Here is a 23965-nt window from a genome sequence, read left to right on the forward strand (position 1 = left end):
TAATTATTTTGGCTTAGTCAATGCTTGTGTTAAGGCTAGTTTGACAAATATCTTGTTCTAAGCTTCTTGGTTCAAGACAGTGGATTGGAGAATATTATACTATATTTTATATTTTTGTCTAATGTTTAGCTCATGATAGAACCTTAGGGAACATGTGTTCCTTGTGCCGAAAAGACACTACTTGACTTGTGAAAACTTGATAATTTGTGAAAATTGAATACTCTTGAGCAATCAAGTGTCTTGTGCTAAAATGTGATCCAATACGATTGTCTTGATGCTTCAAGGTGTTTACCGTACCTAGTCATGCTACACTTTGCTTGAATAAGAGCCAACTTGAGGATAAAATGAATTACAAAGTGTGTCTAAATGCTCAATCTTTTCAATTATTTTGATTTAACTAAGTCTTAGTTTTGTATATGAGCGTTTAGAAAGATTACTATCATAAATGCTTGTTTGCCTAGTTTGATATTGAAGTTTGCTAGTTCTTAGCTTGTATTGCCTCGGCATGAGTAAATCCTTACGTGGTGATCGATTTTATCATAATTCGGTTATGTGAACCTAAATGCGCTAACATTTCTTCAGGTTTAGCTTGTTCAGCTTCATGTTTTTGTATCACTGTCTCTTTTTGAGCCTTTATGCAATTATGAGCTCCACATTCTACTTTTCGTAGTCCTTTGATGTTTCTAGCACTTGAAAATGCTTTGTGATCTACTTGTGAAAGCTCATTAGAATTCCATGTTCATACATTACATGGTGCTTTTTCCTTGATATTTGCATTGCCAAAAGGAAAAAAATATGCCCTAAGTTTTTGGAAGAAAATGAAATCTTGCACTATTCTCCAAAGAAGAATCTTGCATGATGAAAGGGGGAGAAAATAAATTTGAAATCTTGCATAAAGAGGGAACATTTGAGCTTTTATTGCGCTTTTGAGGTTTTTGGCTTATCATAGTTTTTTTCGAGCTTTTGCAATCCTCTTATTCAAGTGACATCTTATGCTATTTCTCGGGTTCTTGTCACTTGGATGAGCTTTTCTTGTTTGGATTTCTTCAAACAAAAATCTTTGTGCTTTGAGAGTTGTCAATGCACTCATAAAAGGGGAGATCGAGAAACCAAGTTGAAATGTACCTTGGTTTATATGTAATGAGTGATTGACAAGTTTGTGGATTTAGTTTGATGATTTGGGATTGCATGAGCTTGTTTACGTATTGCAATTATGATCTTGGCTAACCAAAGTTGCAGAGAATACGGAGTTGGCATGTTTGTCTCTGAATTTAGGAAAATTATACACGCCAGATGATCCGACGCTAGGAATTTTGTGCACGCTGGAAGGTTTGGCGTTTAGATGAGTTTCACGGTGAAGTATTTTATCCTAGAGACAAAAATTGAAGTGTACATCGAAGGTCCGGTGATAGAGTGAAGTGAACACCGGAGCTTTTCTTGCAAAGAGGTTACAAACTGGCTCTGGTGGACTTGTACACGTCGGATGGTCCAGTGTTTAGAAGGACTTCATGCCAGAGCATTTCAACTATGAAGAAAAAGTTGAAGTCCATATCGGATGGTCCGGCATTAGGTAGTAGTGCTTGCCGGAGCATTTCTTGCAGAGAGGTTGCAAAATGGTCAATCTGTTGGATTGAACTCACTGGATGGTCCAACGTCCAGGAAGTGTACGCGCCAGAACATCTGGCGTTCATGTTTTCTGTGGATTGTGTCTTGTAACAAAGATTTCGATTTCAACTAACTTGTGAAGGAGTTAAATGGAGTTGAAGATATGTGTTTGTTTGTCTAATGTTGTGCTGGTGATGGATGTGACTTGGCAGTTGACGACGGGATGATTGGGGCCAAGTGTATTGCATTGTGTCGGACGATCAAGGAGGTCGTGCGGAGTCAATGGTGATCCTAGCTGTGCACATGAAGGTCAAGCAAAGCATGAGAAGATGGATGAAGATGGCGTGTTGACAAAGTCGAGCAAATGGGATGTTGGTGCAAGTGAAAAAGCAGCTCGAGGGATCGGGAGCGGGAGAGACTTGCCATCGGTCAAGATCATAAGATGGAGTACATGTGCCGACATCGAGATGCTTGCTTGAGGCGAAAGCAAGTGGCAGTGAGTCACGCTTTGAGAAGCGTGCGAGGCGGTTTCGTTGTTTGGCCTCAAAACCATGGAAAGATGGAGTGCACATGGCATCGTCATGAAGCTTACGTCGAAGCAAAGCTATGTCGTGAAGGCGCCAGGGTCATCCAATTAATGGAGGAGAAAATTGACCAAAATGTCTTGGTGGTAGGTAGAAGTGTACTGAAAGAGAAGGATATTTTAGGAATAAAGAAACTTGGCTTCCAAGGAAGCTCCCTAGGCGTATAAATAGAGGGGTAGGGCTATTAGGAAAGATTTAGTCAGCTATTAGAGAGTTATGTGGTTGTGTTTTTGGAGAGGGAGAGGAGAGCTTAGCCTTTGTAATAATTGAGAGCTTTTTATGAGGAAAACACTTTATAATCTGAAAAAAAAGAGGGCTGACCTTCACAAGAAATGAAGTGCATATTTTCTCCGATGCTTGTGTTCATCTCCTTCTAGTTTCCTTCTATTGGCTCCTTGCTTTGTTGCGAATTTTTCCTTTTTAGTTGTGATTTTTGTTTTGATTGATGATTTGAAATGTTCTTACCTTGGGAAGTTGTTCTTCTTGTTACTAGAGGCATAAAATTCACATACAAAAGTATACCCTTGGGTCTTGAATTTCCTTGCCTTTAAAACATCAACTTAGAGTGTTTCTTCACCCGGTGACTATCTCTTTTAAACCGGTTTTCTTTCTCAAGTTGCAATTTTTTTTATGGCGTTAACTCTTGGAATGATTTGCAATGGAACCTAGTGTTCACATACATCCAAGCGAGCCATACCTTCTTCAAGGACTGTTGTTGTCCCTTGTTTCTCTTGGTTCTTTGTTGCCGCGTGTGTTTTGAGTTGCTTTAGGTGTCAAAATAGGAAAAGACCATCCGTTTCAAAAAAAAAAAATAGTTGATGCGCCTATTCATCCCACCTCTAGTTGCCATTCTCGACCCTACAGTTTTGGTAAAATACTATTCTAGTGGCAAACATGCAATTAAGTTTTTGTAATGGCAAATATACATCAATGTTTCAAAGCAGTGGAAAAAATGCAAATGGCCCTATAGTCCTTGCTTCAGCCCCGTCAATCCAAGTCCACTGCACTTGCTCTACATGTTCATCTGTGCTATGCGAGTCCACGAATTCCTTGGCAGTCGGCCGATTGATATTCATTTGTCGTTGGCCACTCTTTTGGCTAATTGCTTCTCATCATTGTTGATGCAGCTTTGCCTTCTCATAGGGATGAAAACGAACGGGAACGGTCGGGAAAACCCCCTAACCGTTTTCATTTTCACATTTTCTCTCGAAAACGGAATCGAAAACGGAAAAGCCGGAAACGGGTACGAACTCGGGAATGTCGGGATATCAAAAACGAACCAATCCGAACATAAATATACGGGTATCAGTCAGGAACCGATAATTTAAAATGAGAACACTGATCCGTAGAATAATGATTTCAAGCATCGGCGCGACACATAATTAATTCACACCAACAAAAGTAATTTATATCATACACAGATAAACCACATAATGACATAAGTATCAACTAAAAAACAACTATCATGTTGTAACTCGAGTACTCGGCATAACATACAATCATACAAAGACTAGAATTGTAGGTGGTGCAAGAGCTTGAACAACATCGGTAGGTCAGCAGCCAACTGAGACTGGACCACTGGGATTTGGTTGAACTTTGGGATGGAGGTTATGTTTGGACTGGCCGATCGGGCTTGGTATGTGGGCTACATTGTGATTTGTGAAGTTTGATCTCAATTAGAAAAACGGGAAATTCTAGATTAAAAACGGGAAATCCGAAAACGGTCGGAAAAACCCCATAACCGTTTTCATTTTCACATTTTCTTTCGAAAACGGAATCGAAAACGGACAAGAAAATATAGAAAATGGATCGGAACGGAACGGGATTTATCCCGTCCGTTTTCATCCCTACCTTCTCAGTCCTCATGTCGCCCCTAACTGCTACTTGTAGCTTCGCAACTCTCAACTAGAGACATTTCTTTATCGGCCAAAATCATGACTCTATTCTCATGCTCCTCATGTCACCCCTAACGGACACTATGAAGCTCCCGGACACACTATAGGAACACTATGCAGCAGATAAGGCTAGTTTATAGACTGACGAGACATACTATCACTACTTGTCACTATTATTGCCATTGATGCAGGTAGCTAAAGGAGTTGGATAAACTAAATGTTTAATACAATAGAACAAAATGAAACAGCAAAAGAACTATGTTCGAAATTCACATGCGAATAATGAATCATAAGTAGAATAATGTTGCCACTTACATGGTGGAAGATATAGCAAAGGCATTCAGGCATAAAGCGAACATTGGAAGCTTCACCCCAAATCAGCAAATACAGTCCTATATAAAGAAGTTCTGCCTGTAGTATGGAGGCACCATTTGGGATTCTACGACACAAAATTATGATTAATGAGGTATATGATTTCAAGAACCAAACGTACATCAAACTATTACACTGCTTACATAATGTTTGACTTCAAATGCAAATATTGACACCAAGATTCGTAATTCTGGAAAATTTTCTTCCTCAAAGATTTCACTGTAGCATCAGCTATCTGCAAATCATATGATTAAATTTGCAAAAGCGCTTGAAAGAAGATGAATTCATTCAAGATAACCAACATAAGAAGTTTGAAGATTGTTTACAATATGAAGGTGTCTTTCAGTCTGGTGGGCATTATGCTCTCTTCTCATATCAATGTTTGCAAGCAGCAAAATCAAATGCTCCTTTTGATTATATACATTGCCTTTCTACAACAACGAAACAACATACAGTATTACATAAGACATGTTTACCAACATTCTAAAAACAGACCATATAAGATGTATTCACAACACTCCTTGGTGCCTAGGCACCAAACTCAAACACCACTATATTACTTCGCAATTCTAGAACAATTAGATAACAATAAGATACTAAAAAAGATTCCACAAAGATAGTTATTAGAAGTCTATATTTTTGCCTCTTGGAAATGACAAGATACAGGTAAAATCAAACATAGATTAGAATAACATGCCTTCTATTAATTTATATCATTATGCATGCCACATTTCAGGAATGAGTGCAGTCAAGTTCTATTTTGTTACGGCTAGGGGGCTGTGGCAGGTGACGCAGGAAGTAGGAGTGCTCGACGAGAGGGTGAGGCTTGAACCCTCACCTTCCTGGAGTTATGGTGGCTGTAGGTGCAGGGCACCGGAGATAGAAACTAGAAATGAATCTTTGCTTGCCTTCATTCACTGATGAGCCTATCCTTATATAGAGAAGGCCTTGCCTAACAAACATGATTAACAGCTTAACAAAAAATTCTGTCACTCCTAACAAACCCAATCTTTATCTAACCGAAAGGATGGCAAACACATATCTCTTGGAATTAGGTTGTGTCGCTCTGCTTGTTGCACCAGCCATAGACTTTGCCCCTCATAACAACTCTCCCGCACTCGAGAAGCCGCTGAAGCCGACTGGCCACACCAGTGGATGAGCTCCTCTCAAACGGCATGGACAAGGTGGAACTTTAGCTCGCGCTTAGGCTCCATAATCACAACACCATGGTGTGTGGGTGGCAACGATGGAGCTACGGGCGGAGTGCCAATGTATTTCTTCAATAACCTAACATGGAACACATCATGAAGGAACACAGGTGGAAGGCGATAGGATTGATCTCCTCGATGACCATGTATGGCTCATAGAAGCATGGACGAAGCTTGAGTCGATGACAAAGTGACAAGAGAGCCCATTGGTCAGTGGCGAAGACGGAGCCACTCCCAATCCTCTATCGCAATGGTAGCCTCTCAGTGGTTGCAGTCATAGCATCACTTGGCCAGTAGTGGAGCCTACTCGAGCCGATAGTGGACATCCACCAAGAACTCTTCGCACTCCCTTTATGTACTGGCCACCATGGTAATATGGGAATCCCCTACCTCGCATGAGCGAAGGGATGTCGACTCTTGGCCGTAGACCATGTAGAAACAGCATGTCATGCAGTATGGAGTGGAATGACATGTTGTATATGTACTTGGCCCACGGAAGCCACCGGACCTAGTTGCGTGACCAATCTCCGGTCATGCACCACAGGTACATAGCGATCACCTTGTACATAGCTTCAGATTGGCCGTTGGACTCAGGGTGAAATGCCAAGGTCATATGAAGCTTGGAGCTAGTGGCATGGAAAGCTTGCTAGAAGGTCTATATAAATAATAGGTCATGGTCGTAGACAATGGAGGGCGGCATGCCGTGAAGGCACATGATCTCTACAAAGACCACCTTGGCAATATATTCGGCAAAGTATTGGTACACCAGTGGCATGAAGTGCCGCATACTTTGAAAACCTTTCCACCACTATTAGAATGACTGTTTTTGCGCCCCACCTTAGGTAGTCCCTCAATGAAGTCCATGGCGATGCCAGACTGCTGATGGCACTGGCAAGGGTAGTAGCAACCTGACCGGGTAAAGATGGTTCGTCTTGTTGTGCTAGCAGGTGGCGCAATAACGAACATACTCCTACACGGCTGCCAATGTGTTCGGCGTGTGGAAGTCACGACGCAAGCAATGTAAAGTCTTTCGAATGCCCTCATCGTCGTCCTCATGTATCGTAGCTATGAGGGCCTATAGCACTAAGGCACGTAGAGCTGGTGCTAGAATGTGACAAGGTTGTTAATGAGCGCCCATGGTTCTCCCAATGACCACGTCATGATCAGTCACACAGTTCCACCAGAGCTAGATCCATGGTAGCGGTGGCCCGGTATTCATTGATGATGGTGAATATTGATGCAGACATGGCAAGTAGCACACCGGCATCATTGTCACATTGAGAGAGCTTGTATTCCACTGAGAAACCAAAACCAAAACCTAAAAATTTGCTTACCTAGTGGTGCTGCGGGATGGTGGCGAGACGCTCACCAAGAAGGAACTTAAGGATATCATGTTCAGTCTTGACGACAAACGACCTCCACCACAGATAAAGACACCAATTACGGACCACTTGGACAAGCTCGATGAGCTCACGTTCATAGGCTGCTAGTAAACGATGGTGAAGGCTGATCAGCTAGCTAAAGAACGCAATTGCCCCCACACCCTGATGAAGCATAGCACTGAACACCGAGCCAGACATGTCGCATTTGATGATGAAGGGTTGCTCGATGTCTAGCAAGGTGATAATCAGGGCCATGGTGAGCGCTTACTTCGGTGCCTGGAACACCTCCTATGTTGGAGACCATGTCAAAACCTTCCTTCTTCAGTAGCTGTGTCAAGGGTGCGGCGATGGAGCCAAATCCTTGGATAAACCTTTGGTAATCACTGGCGAGTCCCAGGAAGCCACACAGGGCCTGAGTAGAGCAAGACAGAGGCCAATCATCAACAGCCGCCCCTTTGGTGCTATCCATAGCCACCCCTGCCATTGAAATGAAGTGGCCCAAGATGAAGATGGAGTCCTTGCTGAACGAGCACTTGGAGCACTTGTGGAAGAGTTGATGCCAGTGCATGATGGTAAGGACAGCGCAAATGTGACACAAGCGGCTAGACCATGATGAGTTGTATATTAGAATACCATAAAAGAAGAAAAGGATGAATTTGCTGAGATACGACCTAGAACGTCATTCATCAATGCTTGGACCATGACCGACGCATTGGTGAGCCATAAGGGCATCACCAGAAACTCGTAGAGGTTGTTGTGGGTGTGGAATGTCATCTTCTCCTTGTCGGCAATGTGCATTCGCACTTGATGATAACTGGATCAAAGATCCAGCTTGATGAAGAATGTGTCACCATGGAGTTCATCGAGGAGCTCGTCGACAATGGGGATTGGAATCTTATCCTTGATCGTGTGCTAGTTGAGGGTGGTAGTCCACACAAAAGTGCCATGAGTTGTCCGCCTTCTTGACCAACAACACCGCCAGATCAAGCCTTTTCCTCCATGCCATGGCACTGGCACTTGCATTCATATTTGTGCATCGTCGGGTACCGATAGAGCCACACTTGCAACCGGTTCTATTCTGGGCAAGAGGTGAATCCCATGAAAGAAGTGGTGGCAAGCTGGTTGGCTCAGCGAAGATGTACTTCAACTTAGCAAGGAGTTTCTTCAAGAGTTTGTGCCTATCATAATAGTGGAGCTGCGGACTAGGCTGCCTGACCACGCCATGCTAGGTGACGTAATGATCATGACACTCGAAGGACATGGGGGGCGCCCAAATTTCTAAAGGATTGGGCCTAGCATTGTGAGCCACTACGTCCCGAGAACAATGTCATAGCCACTGAGTGGTAGGACATAGAGGTTAGCGACGAAGTGCTCATGTTCAATGGTGAAGATAGCGTGATAGTAGACACCTACACAGGGCACCCATTCACTGTTGACGACCATGATGAGACGATTCCCGTGAAGGCAAAACTGGCAGCTAGTGCAATACGTGGCACATCAAACACGAAATTGTGTGTCTAGCCAGAGCACCACCAGCCGCTCGCCACCCAAGCTGATGGCCACATGCATTGTCTCACTGGTTTGGGTCCCCGTGATCGCATGTAAGGAGATGTCCCATGTGACACCATCATCGTCCGTGTGGCCATCATCGTCCACGAGCTCCAGGCTGAAGAGGCACGTGTAGGTTTATGTGTGGCCTCACATGTACTGCTCATTGCAGTTGTAGCACCAGCCGAGGCATCATCATTCTTCCATTTCTTTTGGCATCAGGCAACGGACGGTTAGCCCTCAAGTCGTAGTTGTATGGGGGGGTTGTCGCTGCTGCATTTGGCTAAGGCATGGTCAACATCCTCGATGCTTGGCGTCAATGAAGAAAACAGCTTGGCTCATAAGGCCACACAAAGGGCGCGACTGTTATTCACTACCGCTTGCTCCTAGTGCTCGAAGGAGCGAGCTAGGGACATGGCCATCTCAAGGCTCCAAGGGTCTTGCATCCAAACGTTGAGGCTCATTGGCTCCTGAAAGTCGACGGTGAAGAGTTGCACTTGTTGGTCCTCATTGAGAGGTCCTATTTGGAGACAACAAAAAGAGGAACCATTTCGCGTAATCGGTGATGCAGATTGACAAGCTCAATGAACTAGTTCTAGTATAGCGTACCTTCTTCACTCTCAATGTGCATGTACCATTGTTGGGCGATGTCAATGAAATGGTAGGGCATGAGCCAAATGTTCTCCTTCTCGTTGATGCGCTAGCCACAGAAGAATTGTTCACATCGATTGATGAACAACGGGTCCTCTTGGACATCAAACTTTGGAAAATTGAGCTTGTGGAATCGTGGGGATCACTCATTGTAGCAACCGTCCCCCATCTAGTTGTTGTCGTGACTGTGATGGAATGCACCAGCACCGTGGGCTTGCGGCACAATCTCGTGCTTCTGCTCCAAGAAAAAGATGGTGATGTGGTGGGCATGTTTTTTCTGGTCGAAGTCTTGGATTTGTCCCTCGATCATTCTTGGAGCTGCCCCTTGATCAAGTCGAGTTTGACAAGTTTGCCCAGGATGGTCACCAGGGTATGCTTCTTGTCGCTGCTATCACCATCTCAACTTCCAGGCATGGTGACAATGGGCACAGGATCGGCTGAACCTGATACCAAGGTGCTATGGCTAGGGGGTTGTGGCAGGTGGCGTAGGAAGTAGGAGTGCTTGACGAGAGGGTGAGGCTTGAACCCTCGCCTTTCCGGAGCTATGGTGGGTGTAGGTGTAGGGCACTAGAGATAGAAACTCGAGATGAATCTTTGCCTGCCTTTATTCACTAATGAGCCTCTCGTTATATGGAGAAGGCTTTGCCAAACAAATTCGACTAACGGCTTAAAAACATTCTCTCACTCCTAACAAACCCAATTTTTATCTAACTGAAAGGATGGCAAGCACATATCTCTTGGAATTAGGCCGTATCACTCTGGTTGTTGTGCCGGCTGCAGATTTTGCCCCACATAAAATATTCACAAGACAACAAGATTTTCTGGATGATAGAATTTCTAATTTTCTACCAAGGGCATATCAAGTACAGAAATAATAGCTACATGAGGTCACTGTAATCTGATTAGTTTGCTCTTATATGCCCTCATTTAGCAAATCATGATTCTAGCTTGCCTGACTTTTTTTTTTTGTAACTCACATTTTGAATTTTTTTTGTTGGGGGGGGGGGTGCTAATATAATTTTCACAAAAGCCTATTAGTATATAATAGAATAACTGGATCCAGTTTTAGAAAAACAAAAAACTTCACTCAAATGATACCTCACCCGCGTAACAATTTGAATTCCGTATGAATAAAACTTCTGCAAAATTGTATTTTCACAAAAGCTATTATCAAAATTGGAGATCCAAAAAAACCTTGCATGTTGATCTCTGTAATTACTATCTAAAAAAATTTCAAAAATATGGATAGTCAGGAACTTCCGAATCAGATCTGTAAGATTCAGATTAGATAATTAATAGGCAATACGCTACAGTCTAGGAAATGAAATAAATTCGGTGTTCATTTCGTTGGAACCTGAAATCCAAATGTGAGCCAAAGCCAATCAAGCAAATCATTAACAATAGGTATTTCCATCTCTTTAGGCGCTATTCCGTCCGAGCTTTGCGGCGCTTCAGTCCTCGGCATTGGAAGGCCTTCTAATATAAGAAGGAGCTGCAATGCTGCCTTGATCTGTATTTTTCACAGCACATGAAATTCATACTACATGCGGTATTTACAAAAGCAACTTGAATTAAATTTAAGGTATATGACCTCAGGAATTTCCATTATTGGTTGTTTGGTCTCATCAGAAATATCAAGGGGTAGAATATTGTATGGAAGTGAAGGTTTCTTTTTTGCAACCCATTTATCATGCCTATCAAGCTGCAAAGATAAATAAAAAAAATGAAAATGTAATATTACTGCATGATATAGCAAAATGTGAAGAAGATGAAATAGCATGCTGCCAGTATATGTAAAAGTTGGATATGGAACCTCAGCATGTAATTTTTCAGGTGTCACAATTTTTAGAACATCATATAGGACGGTTGCAACCTGATAGTGCCTAGCTGTCTCCTCCCTAAGTCAAATAATCAACAATAAGTGAACATGGCTAAGTATAATAATTTATAAGGCTACTAAATTGCTAATGCAAAGCAACATTGATCAGTCTTACGGTTTTCTCCCTTCATGACCCTCTAGATATTTTCTACAGTATTGCTCGTAGAACTTTTGTATCTCCTTTTGATCGGTTGTAGCAAGCTTGCGCATTGTCTCTAGTTCATCCTGCCAAAGAAAAAATAAAGGGCAAACAGGTGGAGATTGTATTATTATTTTTGGATGGCAGCTAGAGTGGTTGACATACTGAGGCATTTTTAGTTACGGACAATCCCTAATGATTCTCTTTGGTTTTCAATTTTTCATATTATTCTTGTACATGAACCCCTATTTTCATAAATTTCTTTAAGAATTATTACAAGACCTCTCACTCCACAAAGTTGTTCCAGAAATAAAGGAAAATAATTTGTCACTGCATGAATCACCAAATTCCTGTTTTACTGACAAACAATGTATCAGCTAATACCAAGACAATTTATCACCGGCAACTAGCTTCAAAGTAGAAAAGGACCCCAAGTGGTACCCGGTCTGGCACCGGTATTAGAACACCAGCTCTGAGCCCTCTCAACATACAGTAAACACTTAAATCAGCTGATAAAATAAACCATTCAAACAAGGTGTTCGTTGCTTCATGTCTGGCTGTCTGCACTATGGCCAATAACATGAGAAAAAGTAGAAAAACCTGAGGAATTAAACTTTGTCTTGTGTAACTTGATCAGTCAAATTTATAATGATACCATTAATACAATATTCTGTTTTTGCAGCTGAATATAATTTGTAGTTTAGTTTAGCATTGACTGGTCCGCACCGAGCATACATATATATACCTTTTCAAGCCTGTGCAACAGATACGTCTTGAATTGCCGAACTCCACGTCCTCTTGAGTCAGGATCCTTTGTGTGAGCCTTCTCGAATGCAGCAAATCGACCTTGTTCATGAACAAGTCCAAAGAATATTAATAAGCAGAGAGGCACACGAATAAAATCAGTTTTTCCTCAACAAAAGTGCACCGATGATTCTCGAAAATTCAAAGAGCAACAACACCGGCAGTGTGTGTGAGAACTTGTGCAGGTGAAAGAGCGAGGTAGCAGCACTAAGTGTTGGTTGGACGCGCACAAAGGTAGGCGACTCGCGGGTTCTCGTCTTCGATCTCGTTGGCAGCGCGGAGGATGGGGACAAGGATGGAAGCGAGCGAGGGGGGCACGAGCTCCTCCTGGTCCAAGGGCGGGCCCCCGGCGCCGTCGTTGCCGGGGAAGCCGTCCAGACGCATGGTGAACGCGCGGCTGGGCTGCCGCGAGAGCGTCCGCCTCCGCCTCGACAGCGACCGCGACGGCACCGACGGACCGCCGGTGGTCGCCATCCCGACCGCCGCTCCCAACGGCGCTGCTGTCGCTGTGCGCGCGCGCGCGGCGGCGGTGGCGCAGGTGGTGATCTACTGGTGGTGCGGCGGTAGTGGTGAGGAAGCGACGTGTGGGAGGGAGGGGAGCGGGGCAATGCACCTTCTTCTTAAAGAGGTGAGGAGGGAGGGGAGGAGAGGAGAGGAGAGCTCGGTGCAGTGCCGCCGTGCGACGCTTGTGGCTTGCTGCTGACTCTGGCGTGCGCTTTCTCGCTTTACGGCTTTGCGCCGCTTTGGCTCCCGGGGAAAGCGCATACTTGCGATGCGTTGCTTCTTTAGCGGCGATGTGTCGGGGAATTTTCGATGGCCGACGAGGGAGTGAAGGAATTTGCGACGCCACGGCAGTTTTTGATTCGGCTCGGCGGGAGTGGCAAGCGAAGCGGGGACTGCCGGGGACCGAGGGCGGGACGGGACGAGTTCAACTGACGAATTAACTTATATTTTAATACAGAGAGAGTAACTAGTAATACCTGTGCTTCTTCATTTTCGGAAATTGTGTGGACACTAACATTACTTCACTGTCCAGTAAGCATCGATTCGTATGCCTTGGTGAAGACAAGACTATCCCCTCGTCGCCTCCAGGTGGGATGGACAAGACTATCCGGGTCGGATGGAGCGAGCCCGGATGGATAGAAGGTGCGTTTAGGATGGGTCTAGATTCTTCTAAAAATATTTTGGATTTAGATTATTTTTGAAAATATTTCTCTGGTGAATCAGAATTATTTCTAAAAATTGTTTGGCTAGCTATCTTAATAGTAGTGTAATTGACCATTTTACCCTTTATTGATATCCTAATTTTTATTTTTATTTGATTTTTCTTTCAATACAAATAATATTTATTTCACTTTTCTTTTAACACAATTAATCTCTCTCTTATTTCCCTCCCTCATCTCTCCCTCTCCCTTATCCACTCATCTCTTTATCCATTCCTCACTCTCTCTCCCAAGTGGGCGGTTGAGCGGGCGGCGCAACGGTCGAGCGCGGCGGCCTAAGCGGGCGGAGATCGGGCGCGGTGGGCATCGGACGAGGGCAAGGTAGGAAACCAAGGGTAAAGGTGAGATTGAAAATCTCAGTAAACAAACTTGTTTTAACAAGATATTTAAATCATAAATTGATTAAGCATCGATTTAATATAGGACTTCTCTAAACATAAGGCATGTTAGGATAATATCAATAATATTAAAGAATAACCTCGAATAACGGTCATAACAACAAGTATAACTTCATATCTACAATAACATATAAATGTGATTAACTTCCATGAATGCATATGAATGCAATGAATGTCTTCTTTTACATCGCACCCCTCCTCGGGTAACGTATGATACGTGCCGGTACAGTCATGATCATTACGACATAACTTCCAATACATATGCAAATGCAAATGCACATAGCAGAAATATGTTGCAATTGCACTAAAGTATACCACCAATAATACCTCAACTTCATTCTCAAGTCGAACAGCAACATAGTTCAACAAGAATTGTAGCAACATAAAGATAGACATAAGGCAATATTTAACCATGCTTAAAGGTAAAAAACAACATAGAATTCATATCATATTCAAATTTTATCATGGTTCTGAAATAAAGGTGTAGGTGATAAAAATAACAAGTCAAAATAGTAGCAACACACAACTACGTTTACTTGCATGCAACCGATGGTAACGGTGGACTACAAGTGTGAGACAAAGCACCACCACCTAAACACAATCATATCTCAGTACCAACGATCCTCATAACAAGCAAATACATAATACAAAGCATTCCTACACCCGAAACCCTCAACCCATCGCTCATAAGAGAACCACAAAACAACACATGTATCCATCTACCGATAAAAGCAGTAGGGATTCACATATTCATATCTTTTTTCTGCAACTGTTAACATAGCAAAAATCACACTTCTAGAAACGACACAACAAAGGCTAAAACTTTTGTGGAGAAATCATATTTTTATTAGGTCAATAAAGGCCTCTAATCTACTGTTGAAAACAGTACTGAAAACTATCTCGAAAAGTCTGATAGAACCCTTCACATTTTTCCCGTAATTAATCCACAAATCCAAAAATTCTAAAACTTTTGCGGAAGCTATAAAACTCCATTACCTACCACTTTCTAGTTATAGTTTTTTGTATTTGAAGCTTCTACGGTGGCCAAATCATGCTCTGAACATGACTGAACTTTTCTGACGATGAAACGACAACAACTTTTAAAAGGCCATAACTGGAGTTCTACTCATCCTATGATAACGTTATTTACACCATTGGAAAGATTATGAAAAAAACTCTACAACTTTGCTTCAGATCATACCCTAAAATTATCCCATTATGATGGCCAAAAACTAGTTCGATCTATACTGTCCAGATTCTTGGCAGAGAAAAAAATAGTCAAATTGAAACGATGATATATCTCAAACTAGAGAGGCTATGAGGGTAATATTGGTGCCAAAAGAAAGGTATTGAAGTCCTCTACAACTTTGTCTATGGTGGACAAATTTATTTCGGCCATTAACTTGCCCAAAAATGACGTTGAACAGAGACTGCACAAGCTGACAGATTTCAGAACGTGGACGAAATTGATTTCGACCAAACCTCCAACTAAACCCCCTCTAAACTCGTGATTAAAACCTCATAAATTTACCAAACGGATGGGATTAGAGTGGAGAATCTCACCTAGGCAACCACAAAGAGCACAACGACGTCCCTCGAGGTTCTCCTCTTCTTTCTTCTCCTCCTCTCTCCCTTCTTCTTCCCTTCTTCCTTTCTCTTCTCTCTCTATTGCACAAGAGCAACAGCATGGGTGAGGACGTCCAGCAGGTGCAGGGTGGCGGCCAGGGAGGAAAAACAAGTTCTGGCGAGGGTTTTGGCCGGGTGAAGGGGAAACAGAAAGGGGAGGGGCCCCTGGGCCTTTGGGGAGGGGCCCCTGGGCCTTTGGGGAGGGGTTGGGCTAACCGGCCCAAGCCCAGGTTAGCTCAGCCTACTCCCCAAGTCATGTTTTTTTTTAAAAAAAAAGAAATTTACTGTTGCTATTTTGCTTCAATTTCTTCTCTTTTCTTTTCCGGAGAGAGCGATTGAACACCGGAAACCAGAAACGACAACTTCTAACTTTTTCCACAATTTTAGGGCATTACATTCTCCCCTCCTATAAGGAATTCGTCCCCCAATTCAGCTATACTACGACAGCTACCGAAAAGAAACATACCAACTGAAACCAAACTTAAAACTGACCTTCCTCGAAGAGCGTTGGATACTTATTGCACATTTTCTCCTCGAGTTCCCATGTAGCTTCACGTTCCGACTAATTAGTCCATAAAACCTTCACATATTTGATCATCCTCCTCCTCATGATTCGCTCTGACGAGTCCAAAATACGCATTGGGTGACACTCAACAGACAAGTCCTGGTGCACTGTGATAGGCTCGAGGTCAATCTTATGTTCTGGATCTCACAGATATTTCCTTAACATATATATATGGAAGACATTATGCACACTACTGATAGAATCTGGTAACTGTAAACGATAAGTTAAACTACCAACTCGAGCTATGATAACAAAGGGTCTAATGTACCTCGGGCTAAGCTTCCCTGTAGTGCCAAACCGAACAACACCCTTTGTGGATGATACTTTGAGGAGAACCTGGTCACCCACTACAAACTCCAACTCACTTCTCCTCACATTTGCATAACTCTTCTGTCAACTTTGAGCAGCCAACATGTTCTGCCGTATCTCCTGCACTTTCTTGGCGGTCTGTTGAACAATCTCGGGACCAAGCACAACCCTCTCACCAGATGAATCCCAACACAAGGGAGAAACACACTTCCTACCATACAAAGTCTCATATGGAGCCATCTTAATGCTAGCATGATAACTATTATTATAGGCAAACTCCACCGAAGCAAGGTGATCCTCCCGGCCGCCCTTCCAAGAGAGAACACAAGCACGTAGCATATCCTTCAAAGTCTGAATGATCCGCTCCAACTGCCCATCTGTCTAAGGATGGAAAGCTGTACTCAAAGAAAGCTCAATGCCCATTGCACTCTGAAGGCTCTGCCAAAACTTGGATACAAACTTGGTGTCTCGATCTAACACAATCGACTTAGGCACACCATGCAATCTCACCACTTCCTTGATATACAAGGGAACCAAATCCTAAGCTGAACTCGTCGTCTTCATAGGAATGAAATACGTGGACTTAGTGAGCCTATCCACAACAACCCATATGCCTCCCATTTCCACTCGGGGACCTCCAAAGACTGAAGCAACCCCACAGGCCTCCTATGATCGGCTTTTATCTGCTGACATACACCACAAGCTGCCACATACTTGGCAATATCAACCTTCATCCTTTTCCACCAGAAGCTCTGCTTCAGATCTCTGTACATCTTAGTCTCACTAGGATGAATTGTATATAGAGTCTGATGAGCCTCTCTCAAGATGTCCATCTTCACTTCTGACTTCTGTGGCACACAAAGACGTCCTCTGAAACGGACTACATCATGCTCATCAATCAACATGTCTCCGGAAGTATGCAAAGCTTAAATACTTCAATTTGACATCATAACAAATTGTAAGAAAGAGCAAGTAATTAACATTATATTATAAATTCTTAAGCATTCAACCATTTACAATAATTTACATCAAAAGAGATAAACCACGCAGCAGAAGAATTAAAACCTAATAACAACAAAAAGACTGGTGGACCCATATGCCCTTAGGCTCCACCGAAAACCTCACCACATGAGTAGACGGCACTACTCTTGCCCGCTGCCGACATTGGCAGACATGAAGTAGCTAGAAGCTAACCTTTTCTTGCCTGCAACCTGAAAAGGTCGCGTGAGTACGAAGGTACTCGCAAGACTTAATCAATATATGTTACATATAATAGCCTGACTCCAAGGATTATGCATTTAGGTATTTAGCAAGAATATCCACAAGGTTAAGTAATTTCATATGTAGTAGCAACCTTAAGACCTATGTGTGAGCACCTATACTTAACCAAACAACTTATTTCTTTTTCGGTAAACACCAACTGAAGTATAAATGTAGCTAGAAACATAATAAACATATATATATATATGGAAACAGAACCATTTCAACCGCAACCCAATATACCAAACCATCACCCCTTATTCGTGACTCTACGACCGATGCGGATGAACGAAAGCATACTCATAACCGAGAACACAACAATTAAAATTGATTTTTACACCCTATAGGGGAGTAGTCCTGGACCCACACGAAACGAGACCATCGCTCACACAACCCGTCAGTTGCGAGTGATGATTCACGTATCAACCGTTCGCGTACCCACCCCAAATCTTTGTTCCCATGTCGAGTAATGTGGAGGCCACCTAAATCTCATGCGTACCACAACTTACCGACACAATCTCAGACACCCCTAACACATTCCCGCTAACATCTTGACGCATAGGTCAAATGAATGTGATGACTTACGGTACTTAGCTTACCTATCTCATATCCGAGTATGTGGTAAATACGGAAATGTGCTAAAGCCAACGACACCGACAGATGGTGCTTAACCGATACAAGTGGTCTATGGCATTCGGTCTCCCCTCCTGAACTACCTCTAGCACCGCCCGCATCTTGTCTCATCCTCACATCTCAATATCATCATTATATTTATGAACAATAAGTAATTCCTAAGATCACGAACAATGGTTGGACCATTACTCGACTTCTATCGATGATCTATGCATAGCTAAGCATATCGAATAGACTTGTAATTAGATATCAACAATGTTATCAAGGCTACAAGGATATGGATAAACAACAACTCAAGGGAGAGGTAATGCAATCAATATAGGTTCTACCCATATAAGCCCGATATCAACTCACTGAACATGTAACCATACATAAGCAGTAATTTATCAATTTAGACTTCATTCGATTTGAACCAAATGGTGCAATATACTTAGATGCTTGCCTTGCTGTTTTTCTTCAATTCAGGATCAAACGTCAAACCCCTTCACGAAAACCCGTTATACTCCGATTCAACGATCACTAAAGAAAAGAATGCATCACAATAAATATATACTGAAATGCTATAAAATATGATTTATAATGCATGAAAATATTTTTCTTAGTTAGAAAAATTCATAAAAAGACTAGCAACCAATTTTGGACTTATAAAGAATTAACAATAAATTAATGAAGCTTTAACCTAATTAACTTATTTTAGAAAGTTAATTAATTATTTAATAGCTGAAGATATTTTTAATAGGTATAGCAGGTTATTATGAAGCCAAAAAAATCTGTTTCATAATTTTGAAGGTACAGAGAAATTATTATGAATTTGATAAGTTTTAGGAAAGAAAAAAAAAAGAAAAATACCCTATAAACAGTACAATCCGGATATTCCGGGTTGAACTCGTACCCTCCAGGTTCTGGAGTCTCCGGATGGGGGTCCTCAGGTATTTTTGGCTAGGATCATCCAGAACCTCTGGGTTATGACCCGAAACCTCTGGGTGGGTCAGAAATGCTAATTTTCACCGGGTATCTCTCCAGCCACAATTTTGGCTGCTTTTCGGGTAGGGATTTTGGACATAGAGCATCATTTTGACCTCCTCTATCGCATAGGATAACATGCATAAGCCGAAAATGACTGAAACTCGGCTATTGCCTCCAATGATGGCGGCGGCCATTGTTGAGCCCTTTTGAGCTCAATGCCGGTAGATCTGGCCATGAGAATAAAATGGGAGGGGGTTGGGATGTTCATCACGTTCTAGCAAACTTGTGGCTCGGTCTTTAGGGTTGGAGAAGGGCTGGAGATTGAGATAAAGCCAGAGAGGTGGTGGCCGGCTTGAGGAGGAAGAAGAGGTGGCCGAGGTGCTTGAACTCGATGGGGAGGATGACCTTCGGCGGGCTGCGGTGGAGGAGCTCATCGGGGACCCCTCCTTGGCCTCCACTTGCTTCTCCTTCTCTCCTCCCCTCTCCTTTTTCTCTTGGCCAGTTGGGAGAGCAAGAGAGAAAGAGAGAGCACGTGAGGGAGAGGGACTGGGTGGGGGTGAGAGAGAGGACTGCTGGTGGGAGTGGGAAAGAGTGGGTGAAGCGGTGGGGCTAGCTAGGTGGGTCCCACGTGTTAGGGAAACTAGTCCGTTTTAACTCAAAAATATATTCTTTCTTTCTTGAATTTCTTTCTCTCTCTCTTTATTAATCCAAAACGAGATATTCTAGCGTTCTAAAATAAAATTGTTCAAAGTTAAACACGATGCTTATGATGCATGATCATGCGTAATTACGTTATTATGGTTTCAGGACGTGACAATATTTTTCTATAATCCTCCGTTTGAAACGAGTGTTTGCTAACAAAGTAAATGCCTTGATACGATGCCATATCGAACATCCCAAGAAAGATGGAATATTTAGGCATCCTGCTGATGGCATGCAATAGAGGATATTTGATACAAAATACAAGGAATACGAGATCTGAGTTATGTCACTGTTCATTCGCTGTTAAGGTTATGGATTCATTCCTGGAGTGAATCATGCAATAGAATTAATTGGCTAGTCTTCCGTGTTTTATGGCTATCTATTGTAAAAGGCTGAGACCGGATATATTTGTTGCCCCTTGGTCCTTATGTCAATTGCCAATTCGGAAGTTGTAACTGTTGTTCCCTGGACTAAGTGTTGCTGACATTTTATTTTGTCTTCACTTGGCTTAATATCTTCTTTAGTTTCTCTATATACCAGCAAATTGTTAAAAAAGAACTTAAAGTTGTAAAAGTACCTAACAAGTTGTTAAAAGATGACTCAAAAGATGTTATCTTGACAACTTTCTCTTTACAACTTGTTAGTCATTTTCTAACAACTTGTTAGTCCTAAACTTGCTATAATCTTTATTGCTTAGTAATAACAACTAACATGCAAGCAACTTTATACTTAAGTTGCCAATAACGGTATATATATATGTGTGTCACTAATACAGAAAGTGTCATATATGTCCCTATTTCATTGTCAGTTCAATAATAACTAGCAGTGATAATATATCATTACTGGTTCTTAAGCTCTAAGCGTACATAAAAAGTTAAGCCAGTAAAAACCAGTAATGATGGTCAAATTATCATTGTTGGTTCTTAAAAGATGTGTATAAAAAGATATGCCTTTAATAATTGGCAGTGATAATATTTATCTCAACTGATTTGTATTTCAAACCGGCAATGATAATATTTATCACTGTCAGTTCATAATTTAAACTGACGGAGCAATAATTGACAAAGATGAACCAACAATGCTAATTATTATCATTGCTGCAGTTTGTATTCCAAACCGGTAATGATAAGTCTTCTATAAATAGAACACGTCTCTCTCAACCGCTCCCATCTCATTTCGCTCTCCTCGAAGTCGTTCAAGAGGGGTAGTGACGGTTGAAGTGGAGCGGTGGTCAATGTCTCTACTACGGTCGTCTCTACCCCTCGTGCCTGGCTTCAACATCACTCACACAAACTCCTCGTCGTAGCCACCTCGCGTTCGCCGAACCCACCGTCTCCTAAGCCAATGCGCTGTCGCGCGCCTTTCTCGTCTCCTCTCTCTGCAGTCTCCTCATCTCCTCTTACCGTCTCCACTAGGGCCGTTCGCCGTCCTTTGAGCCATAGCAACCTCGCGTACGCTCGCCGAGCCCGTTGTCTCTCAAACCAATGTGCCATGCACCTTCCCCGTCTTCTCCTCTCCTCTCCCATCTCCATTGTGCGCACAAATATTATATAAGGATGATTGTGGCAATAGATAGATCTAAACGAATGTCAAAAAGCACATTCGCTTCAAACTAAGTTTGAGTGTTAAAGATTGTGCTTTTGTCATTCATTTAGATTTACTATTATCACTCGGATAGTATTATCTCTCGGCTAGCGCATGATGTATAATGGATGGCACATGGTTGCTGTATCATGAGCTCTTTGGCGTGAAACGTCTAAAGAGCTCATGGTACGGCGGCTTCGCAACATTTGTTCTTATTTTTATATTTAGATATAAAATACTCTATCATGAATATTTCGATATGAGGATTTTTGCCTTAAGTTACAGATCCCCATACTGAAGAGTTTGTGGTGAAGTATTTTTACACATGTATAAGGATTATCACTGTCAGTTCAAGATATAAATCGACAGTGCTAGTTAGATTATCACTGTCAGTTCAAGACTTGAATCGACAGTGATACTTACTATCACTGTTGATTCATAAGCTCACACTAATAATCATGAATAATCATTGTCGCTACTTCACTGCTAGTTCAAAAACCTACAGTAATATCAATTTTAAACTAGTAATGATAACTTTTTCTATAGCAATGTATAACTTACGATTAGATATATATATATATATATATATATATATATATATATCTAAAATATGCGCAATATATGTCTCATTTTGTTAACTCAATATAGATAACAAAAGAAACTCAAAACATGCACTAAATAAAGAAGTTACAAGGCAAAGGAAGTCATCTCGATACGTAAGGACATGCTGACGTCACCTCAAAGCTACTTTGTGCTTGTCTTGTTATTTTCCTTAATTACATGTTTCTATTTGGAGCTAGCCGTGGAGGCGTCGGCTGCGCTTTTGCACTCACCGGGTAGGTTGTGGAATAACCGTGTCCTTTTTTTTTTTTTTAAGAAACTCAGGAATTCCATAAAACGAATGATCCGAGATACATGTTGATGCACTATGGACGCACATTCCCAATCTACCGGACACAAAGAACCCCACACACCACACGACCATGACAAGTGTAGCCCAATTACTTTACTACAATTATGCTATTTCATATTTAAGTGTACAATATTTGACATCCTTGCTCAGTCTAGCCTAACTGTACCTACCCCACCACACACGCCACGTGGCTGCCTAGCATGCGCCAAGTGGCCGTCCAACTTGCTCATCCGTCACGTGACGCTAGTCTAAGTCACGCTCGCTCAATAGTTATTCAGTAGCTATTATTTAATAATTTTTTATAACTATCATTTAATAATTTTTCAGTAGTTGTTAGTAGTTTTATTTAGTAGTTATATCAGTAGATAATAGTTTTAAGTTATAGAAAATTTATTTAGTAGTGTCAGTAGTCGTTAAAAGTTTAGTATTTAGTAGTTCTAATTTACAGTAAAATTGTTCAGTGGTGTTAGTAGTTTTTAGTAGTTGCTGGTATGACCGGTAGTTTTGATTAATAATTGTTTAGTAGTAACAGTAGTTGCTAGTAGTATTATTAATTTGTTCAGTAGTTATTCGGTAGTTACAAGTCATATTAAAATTTATTCAGTAGTTTATATCAGTAGTTGCTAATAGTATCAATAGTTTATTCAGTAGTATTAGTAGTTTTTTCAGTAGTTATTTTAGTAGTTCTCAGTAACTGGTCACATCTTAAATGGTCAATAGTTACGCGTGCGGGCTAGGTCGGCAACCTACTGTGACAGGGTAGGCTAGGTCGAGTAAGATGTAGGATAACTATTTTGTCATATGTTGTAGAAAATTACAAGTTTTAGTCCTTATTTCAAAAACCTATAACTATTTTTTTTTTAAAAACTATAACTTTCTCACCGTAAACTCACATATCATCCTCTAGCAACAAATGACTCTACGATTAATCCTCGTATTACATAATATAGAAGATGATAGATGAACTCACGATGTTTACAACATGTGTTAAAATAGTTGTAGGTTTTAAAATTTACTCTATATATATATAAGTAAAACTATTAAAATCTTTTTGCAAGAGATTCGTCAACTCACAAACAGGTTATCCCGATGCTGCCAATGCGTAAGATGAGGTGGTTAGTGCTTGCTTGACCAATAATGCATCCGTCTCAATCTCAATATGATCCATAACTGGTACAACAGCAGCTCGAACGGCATGCAGGCATACAATTTTTTTTTGCATGGAAAGGATCTTGTGTAAATGCCATGCATGCGTGTAACAATTTCTGTTTGGAAAGGATCTTGCAACGGGCAATGAGAAAAAAAAAAACATTCAACTCAAACATCTACTTGTGCAATAAAAAATAAAAAAGATAAATTTTAAAATATGAGTCATATTTTTACCTAAAATTTTTAGGCAGCTAGATGATAACATCATCTACACTATATAATTTTTTAATGACTATTTCGATAGTGTTTTGAATTTTAAGAGTATTATAATATAATATTTTTATTTTCAAACTTGTCGCTGTTGGAAGTTGTTTAAGATACTTTTAATGGACGACGGAAGTCTAGATCAGCAATTTTGAAATAGGACCTATATATATTTGTAATTTTTATTAAAAAAATAAAAAATAAAAAAATCTCATAACACCACAATTCCCCTAACCAAAGGCCCACGGCCCACCAAGCGCGGCAAACTAGCCGAACCAAACCTATCACCGTCCGCTTCCTGTTTCG

At 41.5% G+C, this 23965-nt stretch overlaps 1 protein-coding gene across 1 annotated transcript in view; it reads right to left on the bottom strand.

Annotated features, from left to right (window-relative positions):
- Positions 1 to 12644, bottom strand: part of LOC133915713 (putative callose synthase 6) — a 63567-nt gene extending 50923 nt beyond the window's left edge. Inside the window, exons 1-9 of the mRNA XM_062358980.1 lie at positions 12298 to 12644; positions 12009 to 12109; positions 11240 to 11349; positions 11059 to 11143; positions 10837 to 10947; positions 10600 to 10755; positions 4783 to 4887; positions 4600 to 4691; positions 4400 to 4523 (exon numbers count right to left, since the gene is read on the bottom strand). Coding sequence (XP_062214964.1) covers positions 4400 to 4523; positions 4600 to 4691; positions 4783 to 4887; positions 10600 to 10755; positions 10837 to 10947; positions 11059 to 11143; positions 11240 to 11349; positions 12009 to 12109; positions 12298 to 12541 — 1128 coding nt within the window. The 5' untranslated portion in view covers positions 12542 to 12644. The remainder of the gene's footprint in view (positions 1 to 4399; positions 4524 to 4599; positions 4692 to 4782; positions 4888 to 10599; positions 10756 to 10836; positions 10948 to 11058; positions 11144 to 11239; positions 11350 to 12008; positions 12110 to 12297) is intronic.
- Between the last annotated feature and the right edge of the window lie 11321 nt (positions 12645 to 23965).

This window comes from Phragmites australis, chromosome 4, assembly GCF_958298935.1.
Source record: "Phragmites australis chromosome 4, lpPhrAust1.1, whole genome shotgun sequence".
NCBI lineage: Eukaryota > Viridiplantae > Streptophyta > Magnoliopsida > Poales > Poaceae > Phragmites > Phragmites australis.